The sequence below is a fragment of the Symphalangus syndactylus genome, chromosome 2 (assembly GCF_028878055.3).
Source record: "Symphalangus syndactylus isolate Jambi chromosome 2, NHGRI_mSymSyn1-v2.1_pri, whole genome shotgun sequence".
In the NCBI taxonomy this organism is placed as follows: domain Eukaryota; kingdom Metazoa; phylum Chordata; class Mammalia; order Primates; family Hylobatidae; genus Symphalangus; species Symphalangus syndactylus.
In genome coordinates this window covers 28,569,813-28,593,446 of record NC_072424.2, presented here as the reverse complement: position 1 = coordinate 28,593,446, position 23,634 = coordinate 28,569,813, and the positions used below count along the sequence as shown (strand labels likewise).

Below are 23,634 nucleotides of genomic sequence, written 5' to 3'. Positions count from 1 at the left end.
TGACCAGTCAGGGGTAATTCACGGATGGTCTTAACCAGGCCACTGTCCTCCCTTCTTCTTCAAGCTTATTGTCATGCATGTTCTCCTAATTCCATAGATATCCATAGTATTTCTTACCATTTGATCCAGCCATCCTATTACTGGGTATATACCCAAAGGATTATAAATCATGCTGCTATAAAGACACATGCACACGTATGTTTATTGCGGCACTATTCACAATAGCAAAGACTTGGAACCAACCCAAATGTCCATCAGTGATAGACTGGATTCAGAAAATGTGGCATATATACACCATGGAATTCTTTGCAGCCATAAAAAATGATGAGTTCATGTCCTTTGTAGGGACATGGATGAAGCTAGAAGCCATCATTCTGAGCAAACTATCCCAAGGACAGAAAACCAAACACCGCACGTTCTCACTCATAGGTGGGAATTGAACAATGAGAACACTTGGACACAGGGTGGAGAACATCACACACCGGGGCCTGTCGTGGGGTGGGGGGAGGGGGGAGGGATAGCATTAGGAGATATACCTAATGTAAATGATGAGTTAATGGGTGCAGCACACCAACATGGCACATGTATACATATGTAACAAACCTGCACGTTGTGCTCATGTACCCTAGAACTTAAAGTATAATAAAAAAAAAAAGATATCCATGGTATTTCTTGTACTTCTCTCCCTCTTTCCCTGCATCCAAATTCTACCTGTTCACGTTCCGATTTAAATCCTACTTTCTCCATGAAGACTTCCTTGATCCTGCTGGCTTAAAATACTCTGTCACCTTTGAATTCAGTTCACACTTTAAGTAAACTTACATTACAGTTGCCACCAGCCACATGTGTCTAAGCACTTGAAATGTGGCTATTGTGACTGAGAAACAGAATACTTAATTTTATTTCACTTTTTTTTTTTTTTTTTTTTTTTTTTTTTGAGACGGAGTCTCACTCTGTCGCCCAGGCTGGAGTGCAGTGGTGCAATCTCAGCTCACTGCAAGCTCCGCCTCCCGGGTTCACGCCATTCTCCTGCCTCAGCCTCTCCGAGTAGCTGGGACTACAGGCGCCCGCCACCACGCCCGGCTAATTTTTTTGTATTTTTAGTAGAGACAGGGTTTCACCGTGGTCTCGATCTCCTGACCTCGTGATCCACCCACCTCGGCCTCCCAAAGTGCTGGGATTACAAGTGTGAGCCACCGCGCCCGGCCTTTATTTCACTTTAATAAATTGAAATACAAATTTTAAAACTGATATTCAAGATTCAGTTACTGGAAAACTTTTAAGTATGTTTAGAACAACTTGGGTATGTGAGTCCACCTTTTCAACTGTCAGTCTTATGAAATCTAAACACAGATCAAATACTTCCAATGAAAATTTCAAGTTCAAATTGCCAAGTTTTGTAAATGTAAAAATTTCCCATATTTGAAAACTCAGCATAAAAAGGAATGTAAAGTATTTTCTTAATAATTTTTATAATGATGATGTGCTAAAATAATATTTTGGATATGTTGGATTAATATATTGTTAAAATTAATTTCACTGCTCTTTTACTTTAATGTGTCTATGAGAACATTTAATATTACATATGTATCTCACAGATTCTACCAGACAGTGCTAATGAGGTCCTTTCCCATGACATTCACCAGTTTCTTTTTGTGCTCACATTTATGACTGTGGCTTACCTATTCTTTAATCTCTTCAAAGGGAATCTCATTCATCTCTACAACAGTAATAATAACAACAATAGCGGCAGCTAATATGACAAGACTTTTCAGGTGACATCAAGCATTCAAGCAGCAAGCATTCAAGTGCTTCAAGCATTCACATCTACAGTATGAACCCATTCCATCCTAACAATAGCCCATGCGGTACATACCATACTGTCACAATCTCCTTTTTGCAAATACAGAAACTGAGACCCAGAAACTTTAACTGACACTTCAGCATTTCATGTAACTTGCCTGATGTCAAGCAACTAGTAAGTAGCAAATCTGGCATCTGAACCCAGAGAGGCTCTAGAGCTCATACAATTACCCATATGCTAACTATCTGCCCTCTGCATTTGCCCCAGGACCTAGCCCTGAACGGCAGTCAGAAAACATGCAAACAAACAAAACACAATTTCCCCATGTATGTAAGACAGACAGCTAAGCTACAGCAATAGAAATGACAGTTAAGATTACCAAAGAAAAAGTGGAGAGGGGTGATGAAGATGCAAGGACAGCAAGACTGCAAAAAAATGTAAGTCTGTGAAGTCTTAACAGTGACTTCTGCAATAAGAGCAACAGCTAACACCGAGCAAGCTTGACACATTTTGTATTTTCAGAATGTTGCTAGAAAACACATCTGTCTGGGATTAGAGCCTCAGTTTCCTCATGGAGGGAAAAGCCATCCAATTCTGATATTGCAGGATCATTAGTAGGAGATAAAGAGCTGAGGGAAAGCCTAGAACATCCCCTGTGGCTTGGATGGCCTCACTGCCACTCCCAGAAGGAATTGCTTCGGATGTATTAGGCCACACCTACTGTCAAAGATAGAACATTTTTAAGTATCAGTCATGGTGTTCAAAAATCAGCTTTATGATGACCAAACAAACAAAAAAAGCTGGCAAAGGAACAGCACCCAGGACCAAGAACATCAAGATAAACTTGACTTAGCTGTCTCCTACTAGTAAACACACAGATAATATCCTAACTCCAGGCAAAAGAAAACTGAAACTGAAATACAAAGACTACAAAGCTTCCAACACACCCTTAACCAGACACCTTCAACTCTTAATTCAAGTAACATTAGCAGGTCGAATCTTTCTGTATACTGAGGCCTCCCCTGGAGATGAAGATTCACAAATAGTAGAGCTATTAGGAGACTTCAGCTGGGGCTCCATGACGGCCTGTGAGAACCCTTTCGGAGGGGGCCCCAATTTCAGACAACTGTGCCAGGGGACTTACAGAACTGCCCAAACCAACTGCTATATAATCATAATGTGCTCCAGTTGCGGGAACCACCATCTGCTCAACATTAATAGGGTGACTGTAATCAAATCAGCCTAGGGCAACTGTCCAATGCTTGAAGGGCAGAAAATTAAAAATGCCACTGGTGAATCCAGCAGAGAATCCAGGTGACATGAATCCCACATCCAAAGGCTAAGGCTTATGACTGACAGGAAACAAGGAAGAGCTCATCAGAGGGGCCCAAAGAAAAGAAAAAACAAAATTCCTTGAAGACAAGGCAATGGTCTGCCCTTCTTAAATGGGGGAGTGCCCAGCTCCTCTGCTACCTACGACTCCTACCATAACTCTGGCCCAAATCACAGTGGCCAGCCTACTTCCTCATCCAGTCCTTGGTCAAGATGATACTTTGCTTCATATGAAGTTGGTCAATCTTTTTTTTTTTTTTTTTTTTGAGACAGGGTCTTGCTCTGTCGCCTAGGCTGGAGTGCAGTGGCGCAATCTCAGCTCACTGCAACCTCCGCCTCCTGGGTTCAGGCGATTCTCCCACCACAGCCTCCCAAGTAGTGAGGACTACAGCCATGAGCCACCACGCCCAGCTAATTTTTGTATTTTTTGGCAGAGATGGGGTTTCACATGTTGACCAGCCTGGTTTCAAACTCCTGACCTCAGGTAATCCGCCCGCCTCAGCCTTCCAAAATGCTCGGATTACAGGCGTGAGCCACCACACCCAGCCTGAAGCTGATCAATCTTATTTGTCTATTCTAATGAACACAGATGAACCTCACCAAGTCTATCCTTACCTTCCTACTGCCTACTAGATCTAACAGTTATGTACCCAGCCTCATGGCTTCCTCATATGTCACCACCCCGATTACAGCTTGATATTCTACTTTTGCTATATTCTGCCAGGCTGAACATCCAGTGAGCTGGTGCCTGAATACACCTCTCACTCTGACCTCTCCCTTCATCCACCTCTACATGCAAGACCCATCATCAGATGAAAAGTACTATCATAGAACAACATATAAAGGTATTCCATGGAACACTAGATTCTCCCACCCCACTCCTGAAATAACTGGGAAAATTCCATGGACTTTTAAGTCTGAAAAAAGTTGAATACTTTATCCCCTCCTTAGAGGTACAGAGTGCACATCAGCATATTAAAGGCCCTGAGAAGTCCTGCAGCTATGAAACTCATAGGGGCAAAGGACTTGAATAAACACTTTCTCCAAAGAAAATATACAAATGGGACCAAAAAGCATATGAAAAGATACTCAACATCACTAACCATCAGGTAATGCAAATCAAACCCAAAATGAGCCATCACCTCACAACAAAACAAAAAATAACAAGTGTTGGTGAGGAAGTGGAAGAACTGGAACGCTGTGTACCATAGGTGGGAATGCAAAATAGTACAGGTGCTGCGGAAAACAGTATGGAAGTTCCCCCAAAAATTAAAAATAGAAGGATCATATGATCTGGCAATCTCACTTGTGGGCATTTATCCAAAAGAATAGAAAACAGGATCTCAAAAAGGTATCCGCAAACCCATGTTCATTGCAACATTACTCACAATAGCCAAGAGGTGGAAAAAACTGAAATGACCATCCACAGATGAACAGGTTAAAAAAAAAGAAAAGTCTCTAAATAAAATGGAATATTATTCAGCCTTATAAAAGAAAGAAATCCTGTCATATGTTACAACATGGATGAACCTTGGACACTATGCTAAGTGAAATAAGCCAGTCACAAAAAGACAAATACTGCATGATTCCAATTACATGCGTTATCTAAAGCAGGCAAACTTTTTTTTTTTTTTTTTGAAATGGAATCTCACTCTGTCACCCAGGCTAGAGTACAGTGGTGCAATCTCGGCTGGCTCACTGTAACCTCCGCCTCTCAGGTTCAAGCAAATTCTCCTGCCTCAGCCTCCTGAGCACAGGGATTACAGGCACGTGCCACCAAGCCTGGCTAATTCTTGCATTTTTAGTAGAGACGGGGTCTCACCATGTTGGTCAGGCTGGTCTCCAACTCCTGACCTCGTGATCCGCCTGCCTCAGCCTCCCAAAGTGCTGGGATTACAGGCATGAGCTATGGTGACTGGCCCAGCAAAATCTTAGAAAGAGAAAGTAGAATGGTGGTTGCCAGGGATAGGAGGGGAGGAGAGAGACTGGGAGGAGCTGTTTAATGGATATACAGTTTCAGTTTTGCAAGATGAAAAAGTTCTAGAGATCTGTTGCACAACAATATGTGCATGTAGTTAACACTACAGTATTGTATATTTTTAAATGATTAAAATGTCATATTATACACTTTTTTACCACAATAAAAAAACACTGTTCAGCTCATTTCACTATTTTCTCAACTAAAAATTTATTTTTTGTAGAGCATCTTACAAGACACAACAGGAATACTGAAGAACACACACAGTTTGGGGAACACTGTTCTAAACATCAAAGTATGCTAAACTTCATACTGTTGCCTCAAATATCCGATCCCTTTGCTTATTCATTTCAAGCCCTTCATTTGCTCCTAAGGCCAGGAAATCCATGTCTCCAGGCAGAGATCCAATCTTGAGGTTGAGTTGTCCCCAGGTCAATACAGGCCTGCCCTTGTCGCAACCATGTAGACTAGGACCTCTGGGGAGAGGCAGGAAGTCAGCCAGCCAGAATGGACATGTTTTGTGATCTTTGCTCAACTTACAGAAATACGCTTATCTACCACCCCCTCCATCATGGTGGACTGGTGGACCCCCATTACTCATGTCTGACATCACACAGACACAGACACGCGCACGTGCACACACACAGAGTAACCAGGACCATGCAGAACCAAGTTGCTACATATACCAATCAAGTTCTCACCCTGGACTTTGAATTTGGGGGATTAAGGTTCTAGATCAATCTGGTATCTTGAAACTAAGAGAGGAAAAGATATAAATGTAGGTGTTGTCAGGTTTATACAACCCACCCAGTTGGCTGAAAAAGAGAAACTGATATGCAGCAAGACCTGAAAACCGTCCTGTCCCAGTTCTTCTTTAGGGCCTGCTGCATTCCTGCCCTCATGTTCCACAAGACACCCTATCTGACATTGCCCTGACATGCAAAACTCTGAGAGCATCATTCACAATCTGGAGTTGTGCCAATATGGTGGCTCTGCCCTTGAATCCTTATAAAGCATTTTTATTGCTCAAGGTATCTCAAGGCAGTTTCTATTACCTGCAACTGAAGAATCCTGTAACAACAGCTTTATTTCCCACCACTGCTTTTCACTTCCCTGGTCTCTTGCCAGGGAAACCTGTCCCACTGTTTCTGAAAAGCACTCGAAGCTTCCCTGTTTCTTTGCCTTTGCTGCCACTAATACTTTTACCTAGAACCTCTTTCCTCCTCCTCCACCCCATCCCTCTATTTACCCAAACTCCACCCATCCTTCAAGGTCCAATTCAAGTGCCTCCCCTGTGCCATGAAGCTCTTCAACATCTTCCCCTCTCGCCCTCAAACTTCCACAGCCTTCTGTCCAGATTTTCTAGATCACACTTACCACATTTTACCTTACAATACATGTATGTGCATGTACATCTAAACTCCATTATTAAGCCGTATGCTTCTTAAAACCAGGAACAATTCTCATCTCTATATCATGTCTAATACCTGAGATGGGTAGAGCCTTATACATAGGCAAAGGTTGGGAAAACTATACTTATAGATGATTCTGTGGAAGAATAGCACTCTTATATTATTTCATCTCTCACTAAACCATAACCCTATTGAGAGCAGATATTCAACATTAAGTTCATCTTTGAACCCTACAACACCATAACCACAGTGTAAGCACTCAAATACTTGCTGACTCAGTGACCTCACAGTGGATCCTAGAATCCTTTTACCCTACTGCCTGTCAACCCTATCACATGAGGTCTCTGCCTCTCCAACTCTCCTGGATTGGGCAAAAGAGAGACAGGGCAAACAATTCTGCTAGGAACAGAGTATGGCAGAGGAGATGTGGAGTATGCCAGCAACAGAAAGTTCCAGAACTTCTGTCCTTTAATTTGCCCACTAATTCTTCATTGCAAGATGGCTAAGTCACTAGAATCAAGGAAGCCAGGGCCAATCCACAAGCATTCAGTGAGACCTATTGGACACAGATCCCCATAGCAAGCCCTGGAAGGGCTTGGTTGTGGCCCTGGTTGTGGGTTGACAATTAGAATCCTACAAACACATTAGGGCTGGGGAAAAAAGACTGAAAAGAAAGGAGAGGCCCATTGCCATGCAGTACCTGATGAGCATCTCCCGATGGGATGATGTAGGCCTGGATCGGTTCAGTCACATACTCAGAGTTCCTCATGGCTTGTCTCAGCTGCCGAAGCAGCTCTGAAGTCACCTTTGGAGGCATTCTGCTGTCTGCAACAACAGAAGAGCTTATTTCAAAACCAGCCTGCCCCCGGCAATTCAATGTCCAGTTCGAAGTGGGCCACAGAGAGAAGTGCCTTCCACGTTCTGCCCCACTCCCAGTTAAGTCTTCAAATTGAACATCCCACCACCAGACGGAGACCAAAGCTGCCAGAAACACTAATGTTCACAGTTCTTAAATACTACCTCCAAATAGCCATTTGTGGCCAGAAAAGTTTAGCTACTAACCATTTCCAAATTGACTGGTTACCTCTTTCACTCCTAGGACTTTATTCAAGAATAGGAGATAAGTACACAGAAATTTAGGTGTTTATCTTTGTTTATAGTAGAAAAAAACAGGAGAAGCGTATGATCAGTTAAATAAACTATAATACATACAACAGTATATTGTGTACTCATTAAAAATTACACAGACCTAGAAAAGAATTACATAGACTTATATATTTGATTTGGAAAGATATCTAGACAACACTTCTGGGTGATTAAAAACAGATGACAGGCTGCACGCGGTGGCTCACGCCTGTAATCCTAGCACTTTGGGAGGCCAAAGCAGGCAGATCACAAGGTCAGGAGATCAAGATCATCCTGGCCAATATGGTGAAACCCCGTCTCTACAAAATATAAAAAATTAGCCAGGCGTGGTGGCACGTGCCTGTAGCCCCAGCTACTCCAGAGGCTGAGACAGGGCAATCACTTGCACTCGGGAGGCGGAGGTTGCAGTGACCTGAGACCACACCACTGCACTCCAGCCTGGCAAAAGACCAAGACTCCGTCTCAAACAAAACAAAACAACAGATGACAAAGAAAACACATATAGATTGTTCTTATTTAAAATTGTGTATGTATATATGCAAAGAGAAGTTTCTAGAAGGACAGTCACCCAAGTGTTAAGAGTGGTTACCTTTGGGTAAGTAAATTTGGAGTGATTATTGTCTTCTTGTATTTTTCTGCTTTTTAAATTTGACTGCTTTAAAAGAAGTATGTTTTATAAACCTTTTGTTAAATACCCAGGTACAGATTTAGAGAAGAAAGTTCCATCCACTAGGAGTCAAAAGTCTTATCTTCTAGTGAATACCTGCTACCAACCAGCTGTGCAAGGGAGAAGGGGACCAGGGCCTCAGTGCTCTGTGTTCTCCTCTTTAAAGTATGGCGGGAGTGGCCGGGCACAGTAGCTCACACCTATAATCCCAGCACTTTGGGAGGCCAAAGCAGGCGGATCACGAGGTCAGGAGATCGAGACTATCCCGGCTAACACAGTGAAACCCCGTCTCTACTAAAAATACAAAAAAATTAGCCAGGAGTGGTGGCGGGCACCTGTAGTCCCAGCTACTCGGGAGGCTGAGGCAGGAGAATGGCGTGAACCTGGGAGGCAGAGATTGCAGTGAGCCAGGATTGCGCCACTACACTCCAGCCTGGGCAACAGAGTGAGACTCTGTCTCAAAAAATAAATAAATAAATAAATAAATAAAGTATGGCAGGAGTGGATGAGACCCAAGGTTTTCAAACGAAGTCCCAAGGCGCCAGGGGAGTCTACCATTCAAATAAAACCAGAGCTGGAATCACCAGCTTTAGAAACTACAAAATAGGAATAGAAATATAAAACTAATTAAAATGAAATGTTAAAGATGTTAACTCTGGTCCTACTAGGAATTCTTAAACTTGTTTCATCTATATCTACAGTCAGGGATAGTCTCTTGTACTCCCTAAGTGGAAGCACAGATCATGCAAGCTGACTTAACCACTTTAGTTGGTTCTTCAAAAAGACCTTTTCTCAACAATCGCTGATATTAGTTAATGTTCTGATAAACATCATAGCTGTAGTCCTATGTCTACATAACAAAACAACTTCAGAAGGAGCCAATTACAGAATAGTGATCATACATATTTCACTATATCCCATATACTGGTACAAAACTATACTATTAGAATTCTAAGTAGAATAATGAGTTTTTCCAATTCATTTTTAATAGACTTCATTTTTTACAGCAGTTACAGGTTCACAGCAAAACTGAGCAGAAAATACAGAGTTCCCATGTAGCTCCAGCCCCAACACACACACAGCCCTCTGCCACTATCTGCATCCCCGACCAGAGTAGTACATTTGTTAAAATGGATAAACTTACATTAACAAATCATCATCACCCTAGGTCCACAGCTTACTCCTGCGTTCATTCGTGGTGTTGTACATTCTGTGGGTTTTGAAAAATGTGTAATGGCATGTATCCACCATTATAGTATCACACAGAGTACGTTCACTTCCCTGAAAATTCTATATGCACATGCAGCCTATTCATTCCTCCTTCCTCCTCTCCTCTAACCCCTGACAATAACTGAGCTTTTCTACTGTCTCCATAGTTTTGCCTGTTCTAAAATGTCATATAGTTAGAAACATACAATACATAGCTTTTCCAGATTGATTTCTTTCACTTAAGAATATGCATTTAAGCCACGCACAGTGGCTCACACCTGTAATCCCAGCACTTCGGGAGGCCAAGGCGGGCGGATCACCTGAGGTCAGGAGCTCAAGACCAGCCTGACCAACATAGAGAAACCCCATCTCTACTAAAAATACAAAATTAGCTGGGCATGGTGGCACATGTCTGTAATCGTAGCTACTCAGGAGGCTGAGGCAGGAGAATTGCTTGAACCCAGGAAGCAGAGGTTGTGGTGAGCCGAGATCACACCATTGCACTCCAGCCTGGGCAACAAGAGTGAAACTCTGTCTCAAAAAAAAAAAAGAGAATATGCATTTAAGGCTCCTCCATGTCTTTTGATTGCTTGATAGCTCATTTTTTAGCCCTGAATAATACTCCATTGTCTGGATGTACCACCATTTATCCATTCACCTGCTGAGGGACATATTGGTTGTTTCCACGTTCTGGTAATCATGAATAAAGCTGCTATAAACATCTGTGTGCAGATTTTAGGTAGACATAAGATTTCAACTCATTTGGTGTTTTTGGTGTTTTGGAGTTTGCCAACTCATTTTTTAACAAATAAAAATATTTTACTTAATCAAAAACATTGTAACACACAACTCTGTAAGTAACGCAGAGTTAAATCAAGGCAATTACATGAGGTGATCTTTAAGGATTGACATCCTGACTTGCTGTAGCTTAAACCCTGCGGGGCATAGGTCCTTTTTGGATCTTTTTCTTTAACATACTCATTTGCTTCTTCCTTTTCATCATCACCAGCACCTTAGGCTTCTATGCCTCAGTTGTTACGGTTATCTCCAATAGAATCCCCTATGGGGTACCATACTGATCTTGAGCTAGAAAAAGTGCCCCACTTATCATCTGCAGCAAGGGCAACTTCAAAAGCAGGCCTTAGGGCTCAACCTCAGGAGTCTGAGAAGAGAGAAGTACTCAAAGGAAGAGTCAATGGAAACTGTCCTACTCATAATTCAAGCATATCCATGTTCCCTGCATTACAGCTGCTTCTGAATATTGCTCAGAGGGGCATTCTTTTTTTTTTTCTGAGGGGAGACGGGGTCTTACTACATTGTCCATGTGATACAGAGATGACATCATCCCTGCCTTCAGGAGAAGTATACAGATAGCCATCTTTGAGTGAGCATATGTATATGTTAGTTATAGACACTTGGATACAGAGCATATACATATGCTCACTCAAAGATGGCTAAATCAAATTCACAACATTGGGTCTATGATCTTTTCAGTATCAATGAACAATAATGAATCTTCAGTGACAGATAGATTCTTGCAAGGTGCTGTATTATGACATCTGCTCATTCCACATCCAATGACTTTTAGAAATGTTAGAAACAGCCAAGAGCTAAGCAAAGTGTGCAGGAAAGTAGAAAGCCAAGAGCAACAGGCCTAGTCCACGATGAAACATTAGCCCATACACTGCCAGATATTTTCAAACTATGCCTTACAGAGAATGACTCACTTAAAAGTCTTGCATATACAGGTCTGCTTTTAGAAATAAGTTCCGATACCTTCAGCCTTTATCACAAACAAGATTTTTCACTGATTGTACATGAAAAGCACACCATACTTACCTCACTGGTGGCCAGGCAAATTAAACACGATAACGTGTGTGAAAGCACCATGCACGGCATCTAATACACTGCAGGAGCTCAAGAAATATTTGAATCTGGATCTGAAGCACCAGCTGGAATTCCCACGTCTCGTTATAAGAATGGAAGAGGCCAGTTTACTCCAATTTCACATCTTAACACAGGCACAGATGCTCTTCCAGCAACAACAGCTTTAGAGATAGTGGTTTGGTTCTCTGTTGCACAGCTGAGGGAAGGCTAAGGGCTTTCCATACATGAGTGGCTAATTCTCACAACGATCCTCCAAGAGAGGTTTCACTATTCTCATTTTACACATAAAGGAACAGGAGTTAAAAGGAGTTAAGTACTTGCCCAAAGTCAGCTGGATCATCAGGAACCAGGACTCAAAGTCTATGCAATTCCCAAGTCCATGCACTATTACACCATATTATCTGGGGGACATAATAGAGCCTTAAAGTGTTCTAAGACCAACAGAAGCAAAACAAGTGAGCTCCAGTTTCCAGCTGGGATCTACAACCTCAGGCAACTGAAGCTCCCTAACCTCTATTTCCTCATACATTACAAAAAGAAAAAGAAGTTATCTTCCAACTCTAAGTTTGATGATTCCATCACTTTTTTCCTTTCTTTACTTTCTCTTTTTCCTCCTTCCTCTGATACCTCCTAATATGGTCCAAAACGTGTTGGATACATCTATATTTTTTAAAAGAAAAGGATCTAAAATTGCATGCAATTATAGCATTGATCTTCCAAACAGAGATTAGATAGGCATGGTTTCTTACATACTTCAAGAGATCAATTTTTCAGTCAGCTAAAAAAAATAAAAAAAATAAAAACCTGGTTCTCCTCAGTAATCAGTAGAACAGTACTGGCTTACATGGGATAGAGATACAGCAATATACCGCTTTTCAGAATTCAGGTTTCTGGTAACCCATCAGACAATCAGTTCTGGGGAGAAGGGACAGCCAAGAAATATTTCCCAAAAAGACTTTCCTAAATGCACACTCAATTTATAAAGCACAATAATATATTACAAGCTTTTCTCATTTTGCAATCTTATGATCAAAATTGAAAGCTAATTTCTAAGACAATCAATAAAGGACTATATTAGAGAAATGAAGAACATTTTCCATAATAACCTATCTCCTTCTCCACCACCACTGCTCCGACAAAAACGGAAAATGAAAAAAAAAAAAAGTTGGAATTCTCTAACTTACTACCTTAAAAAAAAATGGTAATGGCCGGGCGCAGTGGCTCACGCCTGTAATCCCAGCACTTTGGGAGGCCAAGGCGGGTGGATCACCTGAGGTCGGGAGTTCGAGACCAGCCTGGCCAACATGGAGAAACCCCATCTCTACTAAAAATACAAAATTAGCCGGGCGTGGTGTCGGGCACCTGTAATCCCAGCTACTCAGGAGGCTGAGGCAGGAGAATCACTTAAACGCAGGAGACGGAGGTTGCAGTGAGCCCAGATCATGCCATTGCACTCCAGGCTGGGTGAAAAGGGCGGGACTCCCTCTCAAAAAAAAAAAAATGGTAAATATACAGAAACAGTAACCAACCACTTAGGAAGCCAAAAAATAAAATGGTTTTTAACTTCCAGATACTCACCCCCAGTCATGATCTATTACTAATTCCCTACCCTCTTCTTCTTACCCAACCTGGGGTTGAGGTGGAGATCTAAAATCCTTTACAGATGTTCCATCTAATTTCCAGACAAAATTATTACCTGTTTCCACACCTGTGTCTCCTAAGTGTGTCACCTCGTTAGGTTCAATTATTCTTAAATTTCTCAGCTGAAAATCCTGGTGATTCGCCCTTAAGGAGAGAAAGAACAGGAAGTTGCAGACTTCGACCACAATAAACGTGGCAAGGCTCAGTTAGAGGGGGCATCGCTTAACCTAGCAGTTCTCTAACATGAGTCAGAAGAACTCTCACCCCCATTATCAGTGGCAGAATAAATAAAAGTTTGATGTAAAACTTGCAGGTGTAAAACATCCCCATTGCAGGTTAACCTTCTCAGTTGTAGCTTCCAGTTCATAAATTCTCATACCTCCTACTTAATTAGATTAAGAAGACTTATTTTCAATATGTTTTTTCCTTACACAAGTTCTATTTGATTTTTTTCACATCTGCCCCTTCTTTCTTTATGGTGTCCTATTGTTTCACTCTGGTTTCTATGCCTTCTCTTTGTGCCTTCATTATTGTAGGCCCTTATTTTGTAATTTCTCCCATACTTTCAAATAGATCTTGGGAGACTAACCCTCATGTTTGCTAGGTCTGCTGCCTTTCCCTCTTGGTGATTCATTCCTTCTGCGCTTTGTGATCTTTTATTAAGAGCTTATCTTCAATAGAGGCTATTTACGAGAATGTGATGGGTCCTGGTTTGTACAAGCAGTTCTGTTATTGTTTGCTTCTAAGACTTTCACATTAATTTCTTAGCTAGAAGATTTACACACAAACTTCTTGTTCCCATACGGGGATAGTCTAATGCCCTGGACACCAGGCATGAGGGTCTGTATCTGCATCTGGTAACTCTCCCAGGCTCAGGTTACTAGCATACCATTCAGGCATTAGGTTCCCTCTACATTTTAGGCACTTGAGGATTTCTCTTTCTTTCAAGTTCATTCAGTCAACAAATATTTATTGAAAAATCTTCCATAATCCAGGCCCTATTCTGGACACAACAGTGAACAAAACAGACAAGATCTCTGACTTTAACAAATTAACATGGGGCTTCAAGGCAGGGGGATAGGGCAGAAGACAGGGAAGAGAAGGCAACAGACACAAAACAAGTACACAATATGTCAGGTAATAAGAACGTGTTTTGTGAAAAAAAGTAAAGCAGAGCAAGGGGAAGAAAGCATCAAGGAGGTAAGGGGAAGGATTATTTCATGTGGGGTAGCCAGGGACAGCCTCTCTGGTAACAGACAACATTTTAACACAGACCTAAAAAGAGTGAGGAAGCAAGCCATGTGAACGGCTAGGGGAACAATGTTCCAGGAGAATAGCAAGTGCAAAGGCCATGAAGCAGGAGTATGTCTAGTTTACCTGAGGAAAAGCAAGAAGGTCAGCACAGTGTGATTGTATCAGGGGACGGGGAGGTAAGTGGTTCAGAGACAACATCATAGAGGCACCAGGAGGCCTACTGTGGGGCCATAGAAAAGGTTTTGAATTTTACTCAGCTATGAACTCAAAGTTAATTAAGTTATAATTTAACCGCATTTTTACATGTTGGTAAAGACAGACAGGGACACATTAGCTCAGTCTACCACACGGCCAGAACCAGATAATCAGGCAGCTTTACCAATGACTCTAGGCCTGCTTTCATATGGCTGTGACTTTAGTTTTACTGGACAGAATGGGACGTTCTTAATGAGGGTAAACATATTATTCTTTCATAAAAAAGTAAGACACCCCAATATGTCTTCTAAAATATAAATACAAATATCCTCAACAAAATACCAGCAAACTGAATCTAGAACAATATAAAAAGGATCATCATCGCCAAGTGGGTCTTATCCCAGGAATACAAGGTTGGCTCAATATATGAAAAATCAATTACTAAAACAGGCCATATCAATAGAAAAAAGAACAAAATCTACATGATCTTCTCAACAAATGCTGAAAAAGCATAACAAAATCCAATGCCCCTTCAAGATAAAAGCACTCAGCAAACTAGAAGAAAAATTCCTCAACCTGACAAAAGTTATTACAAAACCTACAGCTAACATCATTCTATCATTCTTTTTTTTTTTTGAGACGGAGTCTCGCTCTGTTGCCCAGACTGGAGTGCAGTGGTGCAATCTCAGCTTACTGCAAGCTCCGCCTCCCGGGTTCACGCCATTCTCCTGCCTCAGCCTCTCCGAGTAGCTGGGACTACAGGTGCCCGCCACCACGCCTGGCTAATTTTTTTGTATTTTTTGGTAGAGACGGGGTTTCACCGTGGTCTCGATCTCCTGACTTCGTGATCCGCCCGCCTCGGCCTCCCAAAGTGCTGGGATTACAAGCGTGAGCCACCGCGCCCGGCGCTAACATCATTCTTAATGCTGAAAGACTGAATGCTTTCCCCTATGATCTCAGGAACATGACAGGGATGTCTACTCTTGGCACTTCTATTCAACATTGTACCAGAAGTTCTATCTAGGGTAAGTAGGCAAGAAAATGAAACAAAAGGCATCCAGTTTAGAAAAGAAGTAAAACTATCTCTATTTGCAAATGACATAATCTTGAGTACAGAAAATCCTAAAGAATCCACAAACAAAATTAGAACTAATAACTGAGTTCATCAAGAATGCAGGATACAAAAATCAGTATTTTAAAAATCAATTTGACTTCTATATCCTTGCAATGAACAATTCAAAAATAAAATTAAGAAAAGTCCATTTACAATAATATCAAAAACAAAAAATAGTTAGAAATAAATTTAACAAAAGAAGTGTAAAATGTACACCATAAAAACTAAAAAAGACTCCTGAAAGTAACTGAATAAGACCTAAATAAACAAAAGCTATTCCATGGTCATGGATTGGAAGGTTTACTATTGGTAAGATGGCAGTACTTCCCAAATTGATCTATGGACTCAATGCATTCTCTGCCAAAATTCTAGCTAGCTTGGAGGCTGAAACTGACAAGCAGATTCTAAAATTCATATGGAAATGCAAGGGACCCAGAATAGCCAAAACAATCTTGAAAAAGAACAAAATCTGGAAAAGAACTCTTCCATCCCAATTTCAAACCTACATACAAGACAGTGTGGTACTAGCATAAGAATGGACTTACAAATGAGTAAAACAGAATTAAGAGTCCAGAAATAAACCCTCACAACTGTCAACCGATTTTTGAGGATGCCAAGACCATTCAATGGGGAAGAAATTGTCTCTTCCACAAATGGTGCTGGGACAAGTGAATATCCACATGCAAAAGAATAAAGTTTCCAACATGGCAAAACTCCGTTTCTACAAAAAATACAAAAATTAGCCAGGCATGGTGGCATGCACCTGTAGTCCCAGCTACTCTGGAGGCTGAGGTGGGGTGGATCACTTGAGCCCTCGAGGTCAAGGCTGCAGTGAGCCATGATAGCGCCACTGCACTCCAGCTTGGGTTACAGAGCAAGACCCTGCCTCAAAAAAAAAAAAAAAAAAAAAAAAAAGCCCAGGCACAATGACTCACATCTATAATCCCAGCACTTTGGGAGGCCAAGGCAGGCAGACTGCCTGAGTCCAAGGGTTCGAGACTAGCTTGGGCAACATGGCAAAACCCATCTCTACAAAATTTACAAAAATGAGCCTGGTTTGGTGGTGCACACCTGTGGTCCCAGCTACTTAGGAGGCTGAGGCAGGAGGATCGCTTAAGCCAGAGAGGTTGAGGCAGCAGTGAGCGTTGATCGCCCCACTGCAGTCTAGCCTTGGTGACACAGAGAGACCCTGCCTCAAAAAAAGAAAAATGAAGTTTGACCCACCTCATATCATATTCAAAAATTAACACAAATGGGCCGGGCACGGTGGCTCACGCCTGTATTCCCAGCACTTTGGGAGGCCAAGGCGGGCAGATCACGAGGTCACAAGATCCAGACCATCCTGGCTAACACGGTGAAACCCCGTCTCTACTAAAAATACAAAAAATTAGCCAGGCATGGTGGCGGGCACATGTAGTCCCAGCTACTCGGAAGGCTGAGGCAGGAGAACGGCGTGAACCCAGGAGGCGGAGCTTGCAGTGAGCTGAGATTGGGCCACTGCACTCCAGCCTGGGCAACAGAGTGAGAGAAAAGGAAAGAAAGAAAGAAAGGAAGAAAGGAAGGAAGGAAAGGAAGGAAAGATAAGAAAGGAAAGAAAGGGAGGGAGGGAGGGAGGGAGGGAGGAAGGAAGGAAAGAAAGACAGACAGAAAGAAAGAGAAAGAAAGAAAGAGGAAAAGAAAAGAGAGAAAGAAAGAAAAAAGAAAAGAAAAGGACGAAAAGGAAGGAAAGGAAAGAAAGAGAAAGAAAGAAAGAAAATAAAAAAAATTAACACAAATGGATCACAGGTATGAACGTAGGTGCTAAACTGTAAAACTCTTACAGCGCAACCATAAGTCTGCCTGACCTTGGATTAGGCAATGACTTCTTAAGACACAAATCAAAAGGCACAGCAACAAAAGAAAAAAGAGATACACTGGACTTAATCAGAATTTAAATGTTTGTGTTTCAAAGGATACCATCAAGAAAATGGATAACAACCCACAGAATGGGAGAAAATATCTGCAAATCTGTTGAGTCTAGTATCCAGAATATATAAAGAACTATTACAACTCAACAATAAAAAGACATATAACCCAATTTTAAATGGGCTAAGGATCTGAATAGACATTTCTCCAGCAAAAGTACACAAATGACCAAGAAGTACATGAAAAGAAGCTCATCATTGGTCATTAGGGAAACACAAATTGGAACCACAGTGTGATACCACTTCACACCCACTAGCAAGGTTATAATAAAAAAGATTGACAGTAACAAGTGCGGGTGAAGGTATAGAAAAAATTAGAACCCTCAAACATTCCTGATGAGAATGTAAAATGGTGTAATGGCTTTGAAAAACCATTCCTAGGTACATAATCAAGAAAATTGAAAATATATATCCTTATAAAAAGTTGTACACAAATATTTACAGCTGCATTATTTGTAACAGCCAAACTGTAGGAACAACTCAAATGCCCAACTGATAAATGGATAAATAAAAGCATCTATCCATACAATGGAATGTTATTTGGCAATAAAAAGAAATCATGCCAGGTGCGGTGGCTCATGCCTGTAATCCCAGCACTTTGGGAGGCCGAGACAGGCAGATCATGAGGTCAAGAGATAGAGACCATACTGGCCAACATGGTGAAACCCCGTCTCTACTGAAAATACAAAAATTAGCTGGGTGTGGTGGTGCACACCTGTAGTCCCAGCTACTCGGGAGGCTGAGGCAGGAGAATCACTTGAACCTGGGAAGTGGAGGCTGCAGTGAGCCAAGATTGTGCCACTGCACTCTAGCCTGGCAACAGAGCAAGACTCCGTCTAAAAAAGAAAGAAAGAAAGAGAGAAAGAAAGAAAGAAAGAAAGAAAGAAAGAAAGAAAGAAAGAAAGAAGGAAAGAAATCACACCTACGACATAGGTTAACCCTGAAAACATGCTAAGGGAAAAAGCCTAATACAAAAGACCACATAGTATATGATTCTATTCACATAAAATGTCCAGAATAGGCAAATCTGTAAAGACAGGAAGTAGACATGCAGCGTTAGTGGTTGCCAAGGGCTGAGGTGAGAAGTGACTGATTATGGGTAACAGGATTCTTTTGGGGATGAAGAAAATGTTCTAAAATGATTGTGATGATAGTTGTACAACTCTGTGACTATACTAATAACTTGAACTGTACATTTTAACAGATAGATGAATTGTATATAAGTGAATTATATCTCAATAAGGCCGTTATAAATTTTATAACATCTCTTTCTTGTGGACAGGGATACAAGTCAGATTCTCATCCAATTTCCCATTACTTCATACATAAGTTTCTAAGATGGTAAGTAACTGATCCCAACGACTGGTTCAGACACATGACTACAGAGGTGGAAGGTTATCTTTTTTTTAGAGACAGGGTCTTGCTGTGTCACTCAGGCTGGAGTGCAGTGGCACAATCTTAGCCTACTGCAGCCTCAAACTCCTGAGCTCAAGCAATTCTCCTGCCTCAATCTCCCAAAGACCTAGGACTACAGGTATATGCCACCATACCAACCTGATTTTTTTTTTTAATAATTTTCTGAAGAGACAGGATCTCACCACATTGCCCAGTCAGGTCTCAAACTCCTGGCCTCAAGTGATCCTCCCACCTCAGCCTCCCAAAGTGCTGGGACTATAGGTGTGAGCCACCACGCCTAGCCAAGGTTATCTTATGGTAATCCTATTCATTCATTTTACAGAAGAAAAAAACAAAGATAACTTACCATAGGCCATATAACTCAGTAGCTACAAAGCCAAGACCAGAAACTAGGTCTGACAGGTGAGCTCAAACTCTCTATGTGAGCATTAACACCTCCACCTTTCTGTCAGGATCATAGGAGCTATGAAGCAGCTCAATACTACAGCTGCTCTGCTCTTGTCATATCCTGGTCTCCATAGAGTCCAAGATCTATCCACCTTTCACTTGTTTGGACAGATAAAATTCTTAAGTTCTCTGTCAAAGCACAATTATCGTTAAATATTAAGAGCTAGAAGAATATACCTCAGGGACTATCCAACTCAATTCCCTCCTCTAAACCAGGAAACCAAGAAACAAAGATCAAATGACTAGCTCACGGCCTTACAGCTAACTGCTGACAGAGCTAGAACCAGCGTTCCGGCCTCCCAACTTCCAGCTCAGTGCTCCTACCCTTTCCAGAACTTCTTCGACCTACACCTTCTCAACTTCATGATGAGCCACAAAGTGGGTAAGGGGCAAGAAGCATGCAGAGCACTTTCAATCTTTGTATAAGATGGTTATGGCAGCACTAGAAAAGGCCTTCTCCCTCTTTTTCCAAGAAATGCTGGCAGGGGCCGGGCGCGGTGGCTCACGCTTGTAATCCCAGCACTTTGGGAGGCCGAGGCGGGCGGATCACGAGGTCAGGAGATCCAGACCACGGTGAAACCCCGTCTCTACTAAAAAATACAAAAAATTAGCCAGGCGTGGTGGCGGGCGCCTGTAGTCCCAGCTACTCGGAGAGGCTGAGGCAGGAGAATGGCGTGCACCCGGGAGGCGAAGCTTGCAGTGAGCCAAGATTGCGCCACTGCACTCCAGCCTGGGCGACAGAGCAAGACTCCGTCTCAAAAAAAAAAAAGAAATGCTGGCAGGGTTCTGAATACCTCACCCCCCTGCAACCCCCATTTCATGGGAATCACACATGTATAGTGTTCAGCATGGGGCAAAACAAGGAACAAGATGCTCAGTCACACCTAGTGGATGAGACAAGGGTAAACTGGAACAAGTTCTAAGGTTGGGAAATAAGCAATGTTGACTTTGTCTACCCAGAATCCATCCCTCCTTTTGATGGGAACCTTGGTTTTCCTTTTGAGAATGTACCCTCTCCATTTCAGCCCAAGGGGGTTCAAAGGAGTCTTATCCACACACCTATCAGGTTCTGGGACCCAAAGCAGGTCAATCCCTCCCTCTGGCCATAATGATTGGTTCACATACGAACATGAGAATTAAGGCTGCCCAGTGAGAATCAGATCAGGGACTTCTGCTCCATTAGGAAAGAGGGCTCAACTTCTCTGCTGGGGCTGTCAGCCTAGAACTGTCATAACCTGCCATAAGGAGAAAGTCTGCCTGAGAATGAAGCCGATACTGAATGAATTAGAGCCAAGAGATGAAAAAGAGAACCCAACTCTGAAGCCAATGTTGGTGGTGCTCCTGGATTCAGCCACACTAGAAGCCAGCTCCACCCCATTTTAGCTAAATCAATTTGAGTTCAGTTTCCATTACCGAAACTGAAAGAAGTGCTCACTTTTACAACGAATGGCACTCAAATTCTACCAGTAGGGGAGGTGCCTGTGGAAAATGGCCTCTCCTCTCTCAGCCTTTCACTGGACTTTCTTTTGAGGTAAAAAAGACTCTACCAGCTGGTGTAGAAAAGACTCTTCTGCTCCTAAAAGGCTGTGAGTCTATAAACCTAGCACAGATCACCCTGGCCCCCAAAGGCCACCTGAGGCCTACAGCCTAATTCATCATTATCCACTTGCCTGACTCCATTTCCAGCACTTCACTTACAGGAAGCTCCTTCCAGATGGAAGTTCTCCACCCCTCCCACATACTTCCACAGGGTGGGTCTGGTTTTCTGCTCACCTTAACAAGCTGTGGCAAGGGCAAATCCAGGTCAAGGTAGGTTTCGGACCCCCCTACTTACAAACACAAGCAGGAGCCATGGTCTGTGTTCAGCAAGAAAGCCTGGCGATGCTGCAAAGTGAGTGCATTCATATCTAAGTGGTTAGCAGGTGGGTGACCCCTTGGGGAAGGCCAGGGAGTCTGGCCTGTGGCCTCCATGAACTCTGAACACCTCTCTCTGTCTCCCACTTTGTCAGAGGCTCTGATAAGTACATCCTGGTTATGGGAGGGGAATAAACTAAAACATGTTTAACTTGAGGCCGGGAAATTATCCTTCTCACCTTCCTGTGACCAAGGAGAGCCCAGGGCAGGCTACTGGGGGGATTTTCCTGGAGGTTATACCAAAATATTCCCTTACACAGCCTCTGAAACCTTTTGGGTGGGGAGGGGCCCGCGACCGTCTATCCTTGTGGCGGTGACAGATCAATAGAGCGAATTGTAGGAGTCAGTATTGTCGAGATTGTAACTTCAGGTTTAGATTCCTGGGTAACAGGAGCGAGGGCAGAGGCTCGCCCACCTCCCCGGGCACGAGGAGGGGCCAGGAGGGGCCAACTTCCTCCAAGAGCAGGGCCTTCCCGCTGGCCGGGAACTGTGACGGCCGCCGCCCCCTCGGGCCGAGTGCTGCAGTTCCGCGGGCACATGCGTTCAGGAACCGGGCTCGGGCCGCCCCCGTGCCCACCAACCCGCCAGAAACGAACCGGATCTCGCCCGGCTTCATGGACCCCCTCCCCCTGCTCCTGTTCCGGGGCTCCGACGAGCGCGGCCCTCTCCACACTGCGGCGGGCCAGGCTCCTCACCCGCGCGTCCCTGCCCGCCGAGGTGCAACGTGAGCGGCCGCGCAGTGAGAGCTGCACGCTGCCCGGACGCCGGCTCCCGGCGGAGTGCCCTCACCTTACTCGCGGTGGCTTTCTGGAGGCTGCCATTCGGCGGTGACGTGCCCCAGCCCACGTCAGGCGAGCGCAGACCAGCTGATCACCCGCTGAAGGGCCGGCGCGAGGGAGGCGCGAGAGCGGGCGGGCGGGCTAGCGCCGGGTCGGCCACGCCCCCGCCTGTGGCGTGCGCTGGCGTCGCGGCCCCGCCCACACGAAGGCCCCGCCCACACGCCTGGAGCTGGGGTTCGCGGCCGCGGCGCTTGCGGCCCAGAGCCGGGCCTGTTCTTCCGCACCAGGCCGCGTTGCCTCTCCCTGCAGCGTGCGGGGAAAGGACGCAGTGCTGCTGAGCGTCTTCATTTTTGTTCGTTTTTCTCGTCATTCCTCAAAGAGGAAAAAGGGCTTTGCCGAATAAAGGGGCTACTGTCCCAGGGATTTTCCGGCTTAATTTAGGAGGGCTGAGAAGAGAGGGACGTGGCCGGCTCTGGAAGAACCTCGACAGGGTCTTCGAGGCTTTGGAACAGGGTCTCAAGCTTTAGAAATGTCCCCAAAAGTATGTCCCCAGACAGCTTCAAAATCCAGCTCTCTGCTCTGCTTGGATAGTAAATAGCCCCTTCAAACTTAACGTCCAAACGGAACTCCTGGAACTCCCAGTGCACCGAAGCAAAACAAAAACGTTCTCCACCAGTCTTCTTTGCCATCTCAATCGATTGCTACTCCATTCTTAAGGGACAAAAATTTAGGAATCCTCCCTGCCTCTTCTCTTTCACACCCCACATCTAATCTGCCAGCAAAATCTCGTTGGCCCTGCCTCCAAAATAGACCCCTAATCTGGCCATGTCACACCACCTCCACCTGCTACCCTCTGATGTGCATCAGAGGGTTGTACCACCCCACCCGTGTGGTTACAGCAGCCCCCCAAATATCCCCCCACCACCCTGCACCTGCACAGTCCAGCCTGAACGAAGCCACCAGACCAGTCCTTTGAATCGTGAGACCAGGTCACTTCTCTGCTCAGCACTTTCCATTAATTCCTTGTTTCACTCAGGATAAAAGCTCCAGTTGATCTACCCCCAACCACATTTCCTCCTGTTCTCACCTTGCTCACTCTTCTTCAGCTGAAATGGCCTCCTGGCTCGCCTTGAAAAAGCAGGGCACATTCATGCCCCAGGGCTTTTGGACTTGCTCATCCCCCAAATATTGAGGCACCCTTCCTCATTTTCCTTCAAGTCTTTGTTCAAGTATCACCTACCCTGACCATCCTATTTAAACTTGTAAATCCTTCCAATATTCCTAATTCGTTTTTTCCATAGCACATCACCTTTTAACAGGATTCTTTAAATGTACTTATGTGTACTGTATTCTTCCCCCTCTCCTGCCACCACCCACACACACAACATAACCATCAGTGCAGATTGTTTCTGTTTTGTTTAATGATGAACGATATCTAACATGTCATAAGTTCTCATATATTTTCTGCAGAAATG

The 23,634-nt window shown here is 43.5% G+C and overlaps 1 protein-coding gene across 15 annotated transcripts in view; it reads right to left on the bottom strand.

The window, feature by feature from the left end:
* XPNPEP1 (X-prolyl aminopeptidase 1) overlaps window positions 1-22,331 on the bottom strand; it is a 58,591-nt gene extending 36,260 nt beyond the window's left edge. For 7 of the 15 annotated variants that reach the window (XM_063617950.1, XM_055249763.2, XM_055249771.2 and 4 more), the window contains exons 1-3: window positions 22,170-22,303; window positions 13,132-13,220; window positions 7,227-7,351 (exon numbers count right to left, since the gene is read on the bottom strand). In XM_063617950.1, the coding sequence (XP_063474020.1) occupies window positions 7,227-7,351; window positions 13,132-13,220; window positions 22,170-22,201 (246 nt within the window). In that variant the 5' untranslated portion in view covers window positions 22,202-22,303. The other 8 variants (XM_063617969.1, XM_063617965.1, XM_055249755.2 and 5 more) reach the window with 7 other exon arrangements.
* Between the last annotated feature and the right edge of the window lie 1,303 nt (window positions 22,332-23,634).